The sequence below is a fragment of the Neoarius graeffei genome, chromosome 23 (assembly GCF_027579695.1).
Source record: "Neoarius graeffei isolate fNeoGra1 chromosome 23, fNeoGra1.pri, whole genome shotgun sequence".
NCBI lineage: Eukaryota > Metazoa > Chordata > Actinopteri > Siluriformes > Ariidae > Neoarius > Neoarius graeffei.
The window spans coordinates 55,648,211-55,663,934 of NC_083591.1; the positions used below are offsets into that span (position 1 = coordinate 55,648,211).

General features: G+C 45.7%; 1 protein-coding gene across 1 annotated transcript in view; it reads right to left on the minus strand.

The window, feature by feature from the left end:
• Window positions 1-12,030: 12,030 nt before the first annotated feature.
• The window catches only part of LOC132871325 (vitamin K-dependent protein C-like), a 7,165-nt gene continuing 3,471 nt past the window's right edge, over window positions 12,031-15,724 (minus strand). Inside the window, exons 6-9 of the mRNA XM_060905437.1 lie at window positions 14,599-14,739; window positions 14,374-14,495; window positions 13,719-13,836; window positions 12,031-12,587 (exon numbers count right to left, since the gene is read on the minus strand). Of these exons, the coding sequence (XP_060761420.1) occupies window positions 12,031-12,587; window positions 13,719-13,836; window positions 14,374-14,495; window positions 14,599-14,739 (938 nt within the window). The remainder of the gene's footprint in view (window positions 12,588-13,718; window positions 13,837-14,373; window positions 14,496-14,598; window positions 14,740-15,724) is intronic.

Here is a 15,724-nt window from a genome sequence, read left to right on the forward strand (position 1 = left end):
ATCAATAAGCTTCTGAATGTAGATCCAAATACAAGATCAAATAACGGTTTTACTTACATGTTGAAAAATAAAGAGCAGGGATGGTGGATGTTCTGTTGAAATTGTGTTAATGACTGACTAATGTGTATACTGAGACTCTGTTCCTGCCCTCTAACCTCTGGACAGCTCAAATTCAGAAATCTAAACCACTGGAGCTTACAATGTACTAAACAATCTAATCACTGCTAATGTGTTTGGACAAAAAGAATAAGAGTAACCTGATTATAAAATATGTTTTTAATCAACAACAACAACAACAAACATATAGTTTTTTTGTTAGTGCTTTGTAACAGTCAGAGGTAAAGCTATAACTTTGTACAGGACACACAAGTTTACATTTTGTAGTTTCTCAATAACAAGACAAGCTGCTCTGTGTGTGTGTGTGTGTGTGTGTGTGTGTGTTGTTACAACCCCAATTCCAAAAAAACATTGGGACCCTGTGTAAAATGTAAGCAGAAACAGAAAGCGATGATTTGCAAAACATGAAAACCTTATATATCATTGAAAATAGTACAAAGACAACATATCAAATGTTGAAACTGAGACTTTTTTTTTTTTTATAAATATATGCTCATTTTGACATGTTTCCAAAAAGTTGGTACAGGGGCATGTTTACCACTGTGCTGCCTCACCACTACTTTTAACAACACTCTGTAAATGTTTGAGAACTGAAGAAACCAACTGCTGTAGTTTTGAAAGAAAATGTCGTCCCATTCTTTCCTGATATACAATTTAAGTTTCTCAACAGTTCAGGGTCTGCTTTGTCATATTTTGTGCTTCATAATGTACTAAATGTTTTCAGTGCGAGACAGGTCTGAACTGCAGGCAGACCAGTTTAGCACCTGGACTCTTTTACTATGGAGCTGTACAGTTGTAATGGTACATTCACACCAAACACTGTAAGTGCATTAAAATTCACTTTTGCTGCTCTGCCAACGACACTGGTAAATTTGTGGACGCTCTGTGACGTAGATTTAAACTTTATTTAAAGGGGTCACAAAGCAAACAGACATGTCATCCGGTATCTTTGTACTGACTGACCATAAGTAAGTTATAAGTTAACCTCATGAAATCTTTTAAATGTGAAGGTAAGACATCAATCAATGAAGGAAAATAATGAACAGTTATAATTACATGTTTGGTAAGAAAATAAACTAATTAAAAGCCATTTGTGTGGTGTGACTTTTGAGTTGATGAGCAGTGCTAAGTCAAATTTCAACATGCAGTTTATATGTTTTATTTATCTCATCTCATCTCATTATCTCTAGCCGCTTTATCCTTCTACAGGGTCGCAGGCAAGCTGGAGCCTATCCCAGCTGACTACGGGCGAAAGGCGGGGTACACCCTGGACAAGTCGCCAGGTCATCACAGGGCTGACACATAGACACAGACAACCATTCACACTCACATTCACACCTACGGTCAATTTAGAGTCACCGGTTAACCTAACCTGCATGTCTTTGGACTGTGGGGGGAAACCGGAGCACCCGGAGGAAACCCACGCGGACACGGGGAGAACATGCAAACTCCACACAGAAAGGCCCTCGCCGGCCCCGGGGCTCGAACCCAGGACCTTCTTGCTGTGAGGCGACAGCGCTAACCACTACACCACTGTGCCGCCCCTGTTTTATTTATTTATTTATTTATTTATTTATATCCCTGTACACAAACAGACACATGACAAATAATGGGTAAACCTGCCACCATAATTATTTTCTCCATTGTACATGGGAACTGTTTGAACGGAACCAACATTTAGATGACTTAATTCCAACTGGTTGCTACTGAACCATGTCATAGCTCATTACTACAAAGTTGCATGGACTTAAACTTTATTCTTCACCCAAGAGGCATACAGACTCGCATGGAAAATGTATGACTTCTGGTTGTTTTGATGCTCTCCCCACATTTGATGTGAATGTAGGGTAACACGTGCAGAATGTGGTTTGGCATTGGCTTGCTGAAATCAACAAGGCCTTCCCTGAAAAAGATTTTGTCTGGATGGCAGCATGTTGGTCGAAAACCTGTATATATCATTCAACATTAATGTTGCCTTGCCATAAATACAAGCTACCCATGTCATGCGCACTAAACCACCCTCATACCATCACAGATGCTGGCTTTGGAACTGTGCACTGATAACAAGCCGGATGGTCCCACTACTCTTTAGCCTGGAGGACGTGGAAGCCATGAGTTCCAAAAAGAATATTACATTTTGATTCGTCAGACCACGGGACAGTTTTAATAAATGAGTCATTTCATAAATGAGCTCAGGCTCGGAAAGTTATATACACTGCATAAGGATGTAACCATCTCATCTCATCTCATTATCTCTAGCCGCTTTATCCTTCTACAGGATCGCAGGCAAGCTGGAGCCTATCCCAGCTGACTACGGGCGAAAGGCGGGGTACACCCTGGACAAGTCGCCAGGTCATCACAGGGCTGACACATAGACACAGACAACCATTCACACTCACATTCACACCTACGCTCAATTTAGAGTCACCAGTTAACCTAACCTGCATGTCTTTGGACTGTGGGGGAAACCGGAGTACCCGGAGGAAATCCACGCGGACACGGGGAGAACATGCAAACTCCACACAGAAAGGCCCTCACCGGCCCCGGGGCTTGAACCCGGACCTTCTTGCTGTGAGGCGACAGCGCTAACCACTACACCACCGTGCCGCCAGGATGTAACCAAATAGGAATATATTACTCAAATTGAACTGTGAGCTGGCCTAGTGGTTAGCGTGTCCGCTTCTCAACTGGGAGATCATGAGTTCTACTCACGGTTGGGTCATACCAAAGACCATCATAAAAATAGTATCAACTGCCATCTGGCAAGGCATGCTGCAATACAGATGTGAGTAGGGAGTCAAACTCTATTGGTTACCAGAGGACTGGCCTCCCACTGTAACCCTAACTATATAATAGGTGAGAGGTCAAGGGCTACTGAAAGAGGGATCGGCGATGCACCCATGCACCTCAAAGAGCTGAGTAGTACTGGGACAAAAGACTGCCTGGGAAGACCAGATCATGGCATGGGAGGGACTTTGACTTTTGACTCAAACTGAACCAATACTGTGCTCTAAACAAATATAAATACAAACAGGAAGTGCACTATTCATTTATTTATGTATTTTTTTTAGAAAGCTTACCTGAAAGCTTCACATTGAGTGCAGATGTGTGTATTGGACTGAGTTGCATAAGAACAAGGTTTTTACTTTCAACTGGAGCATTAAAGGTGGCAAGGATGAAGCTGGGGCGGCACGGTGGTGTAGTGGTTAGCGCTGTCGCCTCACAGCAAGAAGGTCCGGGTTCGAGCCCCGTGGCCTGCGAGGGCCTTTCTGTGTGGAGTTTGCATGTTCTCCCCGTGTCCGCGTGGGTTTCCTCCGGGTGCTCCGGTTTCCCCCACAGTCCAAAGACATGCAGGTTAGGTTAACTGGTGACTCTAAATTGACCGTAGGTGTGAATGTGAGTGTGAATGGTTGTCTGTGTCTATGTGTCAGCCCTGTGATGACCTGGCGACTTGTCCAGGGTGTACCCCGCCTTTCGCCCGTAGTCAGCTGGGATAGGCTCCAGCTTGCCTGCGACCCTGTAGAAGGATAAAGCGGCTACAGATAATGAGATGAGATGAGATGAGATGAGGATGAAGCTGGAAGATAAGGTTGCCAGGTTTCAGCAAAATACTCAACTCAAAACAAAAAAACCAAACAAAAAAACCAAAACAAAACTAAACCAAAAAAAAAACCCATAGAAAAAAAAAATTGAAACTATCCCAAAACAGGGGAGATTCATGGTTCTTCATTTTCTCAGTCTTTGTGTGGGAAATAAGTTAACAATGGTGTGCATGCATTTCTGATTTACGTATTGATCCACCGTTCCATTGCTCATGTTCTACTACAAGGAAGAAATTTTCTGCTTGGGTCTTCAGAAATAAATAAATAAATAAATAAATACATAAATTAATTAATTGATAGATAGATAGATAGATAGATAGATAGATAGATAGATAGATAGATAGATAGAACCCCACAAAAATAACAATAAAGAAAAAAGGCTACGCTTACTTCTGGTTTCAATATGTAGACAGAATATTTGGAGCAGCTAATATTTGACCATATTTTAATTTGTTATTTATGTTTTTTTTGGCTTGATGTAAGGTGATAATGATTCTGAATATGGACGCAGAAAATTTCATTTTCAAGTTGTACCAGACACCCAGACAGCAGAAGCAGCCCAGAAGAAAATCACCATGTCCTTACCCTGGTATTACAGGCATAATGACACCCAAATCATCATTATTATTTATTTTATAAATAATATTCATGTCGGGCGGCACGGTGGTGTAGTGGTTAGCGCTGTCGCCTCACAGCAAGAAGGTCCGGGTTCGAGCCCCGTGGCCGGCGAGGGCCTTTCTGTGCGGAGTTTGCATGTTCTCCCCGTGTCCGCGTGGGTTTCCTCCGGGTGCTCCGGTTTCCCCCACAGTCCAAAGACATGCAGGTTAGGTTAACTGGTGACTCTAAATTGAGCGTAGGTGTGAATGTGAGTGTGAATGGTTGTCTGCGTCTATGTGTCAGCCCTGTGATGACCTGGCGACTTGTCCAGGGTGTACCCCGCCTTTCGCCCGTAGTCAGCTGGGATAGGCTCCAGCTTGCCTGCGACCCTGTAGAACAGGATAAAGCAGCTAGAGATAATGAGATGAGATGAGATATTCATGTCACAACAATGGAAAAAAATACATAGAACATATTAAACATAACAGAACGAGGGTAGAGAGGAGCATAAATTATTCTGAAAGATAATAAATACATCAATTTGGAGCTGTAACTTTTTCGTAAAGAAGTTTCTGAATGTAGATCTAAATAAATAATCGATAAAAAAAAAATCAATCAAATCATTTTATACTTGCATGTTCAAAAAATACAGAGCAGAGATGGAGGACATTCTGTTGAAATTGTGTTAATGACTGACTAATGTGTATACTGAGAGTCTGTTCCTGCCCTCTAACCTCTGGTCAACTTGAATTCAGAAATTCATGCCTTCAGATAGATTTGAGTAGGCTGCAAAATGATAACTACATCCATATCCAGAATTATTGGCACCTTATGTCAAGAAAAAAAACCATAAATAACATATTAAACAAGTGTTGCCAGGCAAAACAAACCTCGCCCGGTAGCACTTATGATGAATATGAAGGAAGATCTTGCGAAAAAATAGGTCCCCTATGGGTCCATGTGGCTACTGCTTATAAATAAAATAGTTTTCTGATCCCATGTCCATAGCAGGGGTGATTTCTCAGAGACAACAAGGGAAGCCGAACTTCCCCTAAAATTCTCTCCCCAAACTGCAGCGTCTACGACGTTGAATTCTCATTAAAACAGTAACTTGCATAACATAATATATGCCCAAGATTGTATTTACGTTCATAACTATCCCTATGTCATCCTGTAACTTATTTGAGTGATGTCTGACGAACTTGCAGTTCGCTATGAGAATCACCTTTGCTGTCAGGCTGTAACCTTTCTTATTTCAATAGGCTCTATGGACTGGCAGCCGGGTATCCGTTGCAGTCTACGAGACGGCTCTGAACAGCCAATTTCGGCTAGCTGTTATTGGTTAAAATCGACAAAATCGTCACTTCCGGGGAAGCCGGGTATCTCTGGGGGTAAACGGGACATGGGAGGGCCAAGAAGCCGGGCTGATAAAGGATTATTGGAGGTGGTGTTTGAAAGACATGAGGAGGGCGGTCGCTGTACTTCGGCGTCGGCGAGGAACACGGAAGCATGATCAGTCAGTCCCTAGCGGATGTCGAGAAAGTGTAGTCGTGTGCCAAAGTGCTGTCCGAATTTCTTTTCATATAAACGTTTCTTCTCATTGATGTCTCTGTACATTACTCTGTAAATAAATGTAAATATTACTTGTTGTGCTCCGTTAACTTTCATCCATTCTATCAGTTTGATCATTCGTGAATTCACTCGTTTATTTCATTTGTAGTTCAATCAACGTGGTTGTAGGCTAGCTTGAGCCTTATTGGGATCTGCAATGCTAGCTGCTAACAGCTGGTATCTATCTGCTATAATGGCAAAGTACAGCCAGTCATTTTGCCCCACCCCCGCCTCGCGCTCCGTCCGGTGCGGTAGTGATGTCCCGTTGCTCGCGCGCCACAGCAGAGACCCGCGCGACCTTCAGCCGGTACAGTCGCTGTTCTTTTACCACCGCCGTTATTCTCATCTTTCCGGTATGTTCTTGATTTTTCCATTGTGTCCTATTTCGCCATATCAAATACCCAAAATGGTATCGTATTATTCATATTTAAGTGAATAATCAATTCAGTCATCATAACTTGGCATTTTTAACCCGTCTCGTCTCGTCTTCTTCCGCTTTATCCGGGACCGGGTCGCGGAGGCAGCAGTCTAAGCAGGGAAGCCCAAACTTCCCTTTCCCCAGACACCTCGGCCAGCTCCTCGGGAAGAACACCGAGGCGTTCCCAGGCCAGCCGAGAGACATAGTCCCTCCAGCGTGTCCTGGGTCTTCCCCGGGGCCTCCTCCCGGGGGGACATGCCTGGAACACCTCCCCAGGGAGGCGTCCAGGAGGCATCCGAAAAAGATGCCCGAGCCACCTCAGCTGATTCCTCTCGATGTGGAGCAGCAGCGGCTCTACTCCGAGCTCCTCCCGAGTGACTGTGCTTCTCACCCTATCTCTAAGGGAGCGCCCAGCCACCCTGCGAAGGAAACTCATTTCGGCCGCTTGTATCCGCGATCTTGTCCTTTCGGTCATTACCCAAAGCTCATGACCATAGGTGAGAGTCGGAACGTAGATCGACCGGTAAATTGAGAGCTTCGCCTTTTGGCTCAGCTCCTTCTTCACCACAACGGACCGGTAAAGCGACCGCATCACTGCGGAGGCTGCACCGATCCGCCTGTCGATCTCACGCTCCATCCTTCCCTCACTCGTGAACAAGATCCCGAGATACTTAAACTCCTCCACTTGAGGCAGAACTTCTCCACCAACCTGGAGAGGGCAAGCCACCCTTTTCTGGTCGAGAACCATGGCCTCGGACTTGGAGGTGCTGATTCTCATCCCAGCCGCTTCACACTCGACTGCAAACCGCCCCAGTGCATGCTGAAGGTCCTGGTTTGAAGAAGCCAACAGGACAACATCATCCGCAAAAAGCAGAGATGAAATCCTGTGGTTCCCAAACAGGATTCCTTCTGGGCCCTGGCTGCGCCTAGAAATTCTGTCCATAAAAATTATGAACAGAACCGGTGACAAAGGGCAGCCCTGCCGGAGTCCAACATGCACTGGGAACAGGTCTGACTTACTGCCGGCAATGCGAACCAGACTCCTGCTCCGTTCGTACAGGGACCGGACAGCCCTTAGCAAAGAGCCCCGAACCCCATACTCCCGAAGCACCCCCCACAGAATACTACGGGGGACACGGTCGAATGCCTTCTCCAGATCCACAAAGCACATGTGGACTGGTTGGGCAAACTCCCATGAACCCTCGAGCACCCTATGAAGGGTATAGAGCTGGTCCAGTGTTCCGCGACCAGGACGAAAACCGCATTGTTCCTCCTGGATCCGAGGTTCGACTATTGGTCGAATTCTCCTCTCCAGTACCCTGGAGTAAACCTTCCCTGGGAGGCTGAGAAGTGTGATTCCCCTATAATTGGGGCACACTCTCCGGTCCCCTTTCTTAAAAAGAGGGACCACCACCCCAGTCTGCCACTCCAGAGGCACTGTCCCTGACCACCACGCGATGTTGCAGAGGCGTGTCAACCAAGACAGCCCCACAACATCCAGAGACTTGAGATACTCAGGGCGGATCTCATCCACCCCCGGTGCCTTGCCACCGAGGAGCTTGCAAACCACCTCAGTGACTTCGGCTTGGGTAATGGACGAGTCCACCTCTGAGTCATCAGCCTCAGTCTCCTCAGTGGAAGACATGACGGTGGGATTGAGGAGATCCTCAAAGTATTCCTTCCACCGCCCGACAATGTCCCCAGTCGAGGTCAACAGCTCCCCACCCGCACTGTAAACAGTGTTGGCAGAGTACTGCTTCCCCCTCCTGAGGCGCCGGACGGTTTGCCAGAATTTCTTCGAGGCCGACCGATAGTCCTTCTCCATGGCCTCCCCGAACTCCTCCCAGTTCCGAGTTTTTGCCTCCGCAACTGCCCGAGCTGCAGCACGCCTGGCCTGCCGATACCTGTCAGCTGCCTCGGGAGTCCTGGAGGTTAACATGGCCCGATAGGACTCCTTCTTCAGCTTGACGGCATCCCTTACTTCCGGTGTCCACCACCGGGTTCGGGGATTGCCGCCACGACAGGCACCGGAGACCTTGCGGCCACAGCTCCGAACAGCTGCGTCCACAATGGAGGTAGAGAACATGGTCCACTCAGACTCAATGTCCCCCGCCTCCCTCGGAAGCTGGGAAAAGCTCTCCCGGAGGTGGGAGTTAAAGACCTCCCCGACAGAGTGCTCGGCCAGACGTTCCCAGCAGACCCTCACCATATGTTTGGGCCTGCCAGGTCTGTCCAGCTTCCTCCTCCGCCAGCGGATCCAACTCACCACCAGGTGGTGATCAGTTGACAGCTCAGCCCCTCTCTTCACCCGAGTGTCCAAGACATAGGGCCGGAGATCAGATGAAACGACTACAAAGTCTATCATTGACCTCCGACCTAAGGTGTCCTGGTGCCACGTGCACTTATGGACACCCCTATGCTCGAACATGGTGTTCGTTATGGACAAACCGTGACTAGCACAGAAGTCCAATAACAAAACACCACTCGGGTTCAGATCGGGGAGGCCGTTCCTCCCAACCACGCCCCTCCAGGTGTCACTGTCATCTCCCACGTGAGCATTGAAGTCCCCCAGTAACACAATGGAGTCCCCAGTCTGAGCACTCCTCAGTACCTCTCCCAGGGACTCCAAGAAGGCCGGATACTCTATACTGCTATTTGGGCCATAGGCACAAACAACAGCAAGAGCCCTCTCCCCAATCCGAAGGCGCAGCGAGGCGACCCTCTCGTTCACTGGGGTAAACTCCAACACATGGCGGCTGAGCTGGGGAGCTATAAGCAAGCCCACACCAGCCCGCCGCCGCTCACCACAGGCGACTCCAGAGAAGTGGAGAGTCCAGCCCCTCTCGAGGAGCTGGGTTCCAGAGCCCAAGCTGTGCGTGGAGGTGAGCCCGACTATCTCTAGCCGGTACCTCTCAACCTCCCGCACAAGCTCAGGCTCTTTCCCCCCCAGCGAAGTGACATTCCATGTCCCAACAGCCAGCCGCTGTGTCCGGGGATCAGGTCGTCGAGGCCCCTGCCTTCGACTGCCACCCAATCCACATTGCACCAGTCCCCTACTGCTACCTCTGTGGGTGGTGAACCCACAGGAGGTCGGGCCCACGTCACCTCTTCGGGCTGAGCCCGGCCGGGCCCCATGGGCAAAGGCCCGGCCACCAAGCGCTCGCATACGAGCCCCAACCCCGGGCCTGGCTCCAGGGTGGGGCCCCGGCTGCGTCATCCCGGGCGACGTCACAGTCCTCGGATTTTTCTCCATAGGGGTTTTGGTGAACTGCTCTTAGTCTGGCCTGTCACCTAGGACCTGTCCGCCTTGGGAAACCCTGACAGGGGCATCATGCCCCCGACAACATAGCTCCTAGGATCATTCAAGCACACAAACCCCTCCACCACAATAAGGTGGCAGTTCAAGGAGGGGCATTTTTAACCCAAGCAATCAAAAAGACGAAATTTATGCAATATTTTCAAAAAATTTTACAAAAACATTTGAATTGTAATAAAAAAAATTTCCACAGCAGAGGCCAGATAAAGCAAGATGCTATCTTTATTCTTATTAAACATGATAAAAGAAACATTGAGTGTTAGGTAAATGCAAAAAAAAAAGTAAAATTAGAAAATTTATTTTTTGACCATAATGTCCCAAATGAGAGACCAGTTTCTGAGACAGACCCACATAACAACAAATTGACTCATGACAAATAACAAATAATTGAAAAATTGTATTACGTAGACCTAAAACTAAGCTTCCCCTATTTCAAACCCCACCAGCCGCCACTGCCATACAGTAAATATCGCATATATATTTACTCTATGAGGCAGTAGTAACAAAAATGAAGCGCAATCCAAAAATGAACAATTTAAAAAATGCCCATGCCCATGTATCCTGAAAGTTTCATGAAGATTGGTCCAGCCGTTTTCCCGTAATATCATTAACAAAGAAACAAAGAAACCCCACCGAAAACAATACCTCGCCCCCTGGTGGACTCTGTCCTGGGTGAGGTAAATATGGTCAAATATTAGCTGCTCCAAATATTCTGTATACATATTGAAACCAAAAGTAAGCATCATCTTGTAAAAAAAATCTATCTATCTGGGTGGCACGGTGGTGTAGTGGTTAGCGCTGTCGCCTCACAGCAAGAAGGTCCGGGTTCGAGCCCCGTGGCCGGCGAGGGCCTTTCTGTGTGGAGTTTGCATGTTCTCCCCGTGTCCGCGTGGGTTTCCTCCGGGTGCTCCGGTTTCCCCCACAGTCCAAAGACATGCAGGTTAGGTTAACTGGTGACTCTAAATTGAGCGTAGGTGTGAATGTGAGTGTGAATGGTTGTCTGTGTCTATGTGTCGGCCCTGTGATGACCTGGCGACTTGTCCAGGGTGTACCCCGCCTTTCACCCGTAGTCAGCTGGGATAGGCTCCAGCTTGCCTGCGACCCTGTAGAACAGGATAAAGCGGCTAGAGAAGATGAGATCTATCTATCTATCTATCTATCTATCTATCTATCTATCTATCTATCTATCTATCTATCTATCTATCTATCTATCTATTTCTGGAGACCCAAGCAGAACATTTCTTCCTTGTAATAGAATATGTGAGCAATGGAGCAATGAATCAGTATGTAAATCAGAAATGCGTGCACACCATTGTTAACTTGGTGAAGCAATAGCCTAATGGTTAGAGAAGCAGCTTTAGGACCAAAAGGTTGCCAGTTTGATTCCCTGGACCAACAGGAATGGCTGAAGTGCCCTCAAGCAAGCCATCTATCGTCCAACTGCTCCCCAGGCTGCTCTGTGTGTATTGTACATCGCTCTGGATAACAGCGTCTGCTAAATGCCTGTAATGTAATAACTGGGCTTAAACATTTCCGTAAAGTTTAAAGTAACAGGGGAAATGAACATGAAACACTGACATAAGTGATAAAATTATGACATTAAGTTTTCATGATTTTCTTTATTTAAAAAAGCCACAGTTTTTTTTACCTTCTTTTATGTAATATGAGCAAACAGCATGTTAATGTTTATTATTATTATTATTATTATTATTATTATTTCTCATTTTCATAATTAGAATGTAATTTTTGTAAAAATGTTTGCAGCATGTATTTTATTAATTAATTTGTCAGCCTCGTCTTGTTGTCAGCTCGAAGTTGTACGAATCGCTTATACATAAATGTTGTTTGAATGTGTTTTAATGATATGAATATGAGTTTAAACAATAGTGAAATTCATAACTAATGACTGAAGTGTTACTGTGTTGTTTTTCAGGAGTTAATGATGTGAAACAGTATTCATTACTAATGTTTTTTTATTTACAAGCAAGCAAAAAAAAACAGCAGGTCATTTGGTGTGTAATTTTCTGAGAGGAGCAGGGAGAAAAGCACTGGCATGACCAATCCAGATGGAAATAAAATCATGGCAGACATGAACCCCGTCCAAACAGTGCTTTATAAAACATAGAAACACTGTCTATGAATCTCATTAGTGTCATCGAACAGCCACTGAATAAGTTCTTCTATCCATCTATCTCTCCAACAGTGACTTATAATAATAGCACACTGTCATAGTTAACTGTGCACATTAGGAATGATACTGATTTGATTTGAAAGTATGAGTATTGTTTTTTGTCTTACGAAGAGCCTCTTCTAAAATAAAAGACCCAAACTCAATCTGGGATGATCGGTAGAACAGATCTGAAACAAGATTAGATCACTGCTGATTTTTTCACGCTATCAATCCAATTCAGATAACTAGAGACTTTGGTATAGATACCCAATTTGTCCTTGCGGCCACAGCCCTCACCCCAGGATACAAGGCCGATGAGGAACCATGTGTTGCGGTATAACGTCATCATGGGGCCGCCGCTGTCTCCTTTGCATGCATCCTTGACGCTCCCGATGCTGCCGGCGCACAGGAAGTTCTGTGTCAGGTTGTTGACCATGTAATTCACGCACTCAGAGTACTCCACCAGTGGTACACTGATGTATCTGAGATCTGAGCTGTATGGAATTGTCTCTTCATTTTTTCTGCCCCAGCCTGTCACCACCGTCATGGTGCCATTGGCATGGAGCACACGTTCAGCCAGGTCTTGACTCGGCAGGCAGGCAGGGACAATGTACGTGCTGAATGCTATAGGTGACTCCAAACGCAGCAGAGCGATGTCATTGTCCAGCGTTTCTCTATCGAATTTTGGATGGGCAACAATTTTGACCACAGGAAGAGTGACCTCTGTTCCTTCGATACTGAAACGTTTGTAGTCACCTAAAGGTGATTTTAATAGAAAATAAATATGTTTTCATTCGAAGGCAGCTGCCAAGATGTCATTTTTATGCAGCATTTGTACATTTCAGACATAAAAGCTTTCACGTTTAAAGGCAGGCATCTACCATATTTTGAGCAAATTTAAGAGCAGCATTACACATACTAGCCAGGGAGCAATATTTTATAGTGAACAGTAGTCTAAAGTTTGGAGATGCATTCAGAATGAGAATCAGCGAGTAATGGCTACACCTGTGTGAGGTTTGCAGCCCACTGCTGAATGGAAATAGCTGAAAGCATGGAAATAGGCTGCTGTAAACCAGTCACAGGTGAAAACAATCACTCTTTACCTGCTCATTCTGCAAGACTCACTCTCCACTTCAGAGCAGGTACTTGACCACACACCTGCTGCCACAATCTCTTCATCTGCCAGCTAATGAAATGTCTACCTGATCCAGAATGGACTATATCAATACCCTTGGGGGGAAAAAAAGAGTTTCTCAAGGGTCTTAGAATTCTATCCATCCATCCATTATCTGTAGCCACTTATCCCGTACAGGGTCACAGGCAAGCTGGAGCCTATCCCAGCTGACTATGGGCGAGAGGTGGGGTACACCCTGGACAAGTCGCCAGGTCATTGCAGGGCTAACACATAAGACAAACAACCATTCACACTCACATTCACACCTATGGTCAATTTAGAGCCACCAATTAACCTAACCTGCATGTCTTTGGACTGTGGGGGAAACCGGAGCACCCGGAGGAAACCCACGCAGACATGGGGAGAACATGCAAACTCCACACAGAAAGGCCCTCGTCAGCTGCTGGGCTCGAACCCAGCACATTCTTGCTGCGAGGCGACAGTGCTAACCACGACACCACCTCTTAGAATTCTAAATAAGCTCTATTTGTTCTAAATGTTTCATCAATAGAAGCCCTCTGTTGTAGGATTCTACACAGAAAGCTTACAGGTTCTATAATAGGAACAAATTGTAAAGCTATTCAGATTTGCTGGATGGAGCCTTTTTGTTTTCCAACCATCAATGCCGTATTTGTCATCAATCTTAAAATTTCACTTTCAAAAAGTGACCAAAAGCAAATAAAAAAAAAAATCAAACAAAAAAACAAACAAACCCAGTCTGACACTGAAGCGGCTGTATCCTTCAGTACAGTGAGCAGTAGTGAGAACCCACACTTCATCAAGCAAGACACCACCACAGTGAAATTCTCCTCCTGCATTTAACAGAAGAGCCTGAGAAGGAAAGACAGACATAAATGGCACCATGTTGAAAAACTCTAATACAATTGATCTGAATTTGAATCTCCACTTAAATAGTACATCCATCCATTATCTGTAAACGCTGATCCTGTTCAGGGACGCAGGCAAGCTGGAGCCTATCCCAACTGACTATGGATGAGAGGCAGGGTACACCCTGGACAAGTCGCCAAGTTATTGCAGGGCTGACACACAGAGACAAACAACCATTCACACTCACATTCACACCTACGGTCAATTTAGAGCCACCAATTAGTCTAACCTGCATGTCTTTGGACTGTGGGGGAAACCGGAGCACCTGGAGGAAACCCACACAGACACGGGGAGAACATACAAACTCCACACAGAAAGGCCCCTATCGGCCACTGGGCTCGAACCTAGGACCTTCTTGCTGTGAAGCGACAGTGCTAACCACTACACCACTGTGCCCCATTATGAAGCATCAATAAACCAAAAAAAATCCAACCAAAAAACAAAAACCATAATTTCCATCCAAGATCCCAAGACTTATACCTGCCAAGGACTCTCTCCCTTTCTGCCAACTTCACCGCCAGTGATCCAAGGTAGTAGACCTTGAAAGGGCTTTATTCTGTAGGATGGCTTAGAAGTCAAAATTTGCCCACAAGACCGCTGATCTGGACATCAGAGACAAACACACTATGATTTACACTTGTAAAATATTAACAATATGGAGACCTCACTTAACTTCATCTACAGCAAGAAAATCTGTGTCCTCACTTTTTGGAACACACTGTTTGACGTCTTCATGGAGTTTGTATCCATTAATACAGCTGCAGTAACGTCCTATGTTGTTTTCCCTTTCGTGGCAGTCATGATCACAGCCTCCGTTGTCCACCGAACAGTTTGTGTGTGTGACAACTAAAGGTCAAATCAGTCTCAGAATACAATCATGAAGGAAAATTCACCCTGAATGACTTGCATATTAATCTTTATAATTAATATGTGATCATCAGTGGTGCTGAAGGTTTACATTGTAACGAATGCTGTTGCACTGCCTAGTGTTGTAGGACTCAAGACTGGTCTCAAGACCACTTTTTGAAGAGCTTGGTCTCACCTCGGAATCGACCACATTTTTACTCAGTCTTCTCTCGGTCTCGGACATAGAAGACTCAGGAGTTTATTTCAAGACTGGTCAAGACCACAACTATGGGGATTTCACTGAATTGCCTGTTCCTTGTTTGATTTATTTGTTGTGATTGGATGTAAAATTTCCTGCTTCAGATGCGACAAAAACCATGATTCCTATTCCTGTTAATGGCTGTCACCCCTTCCTGCCCCCCTTCACACACACTGGTCTGGTTCTGGTCTTGATTCGGTCTTGCCCTGCTTTGGTCTTGGTCTTGGTCTTGCTCTCAACCCCTCAAAGTCTTGGTCTTGCTCTCAACCCCTCAAAGTCTGTGTCTTGGTCTTGGTCTTGACTTGCTCTCAACCCCTCAAAGTCTTGGTCTTGCTCTCAACCCCTCAAAGTCTGAGTCTTGGTCTTGGTCTCAACTTACTTTCAACCCCTCAAAGTCTTGGTCTTGACTTGCTCTCAGCCCCTCAAAATCTTGGTCTTGGCCTTGCTCTCAACCCCTCAAAGTCTGAGTCTTGGTCTTGGTCTTGACTTGCTTTCAACCTCTCAAAGTCTTGGTCTTGTCTTGGTCTCGATATACTTTGGTCTTGGTCTCAGTTTAGGTGGTCTTGACTACAACTTCTGTGTGAGTTATACTTCTGTGTAGAATTTACACCATATCCTAGACCATAGCCTGATGCACACCTCATCAGAAATGTAACTACATGTCACAGCAGTGCAGAACACAACAACTGGTGAAGCTATGGCCTTAAGGTTAGAGAAGCAGCTTTG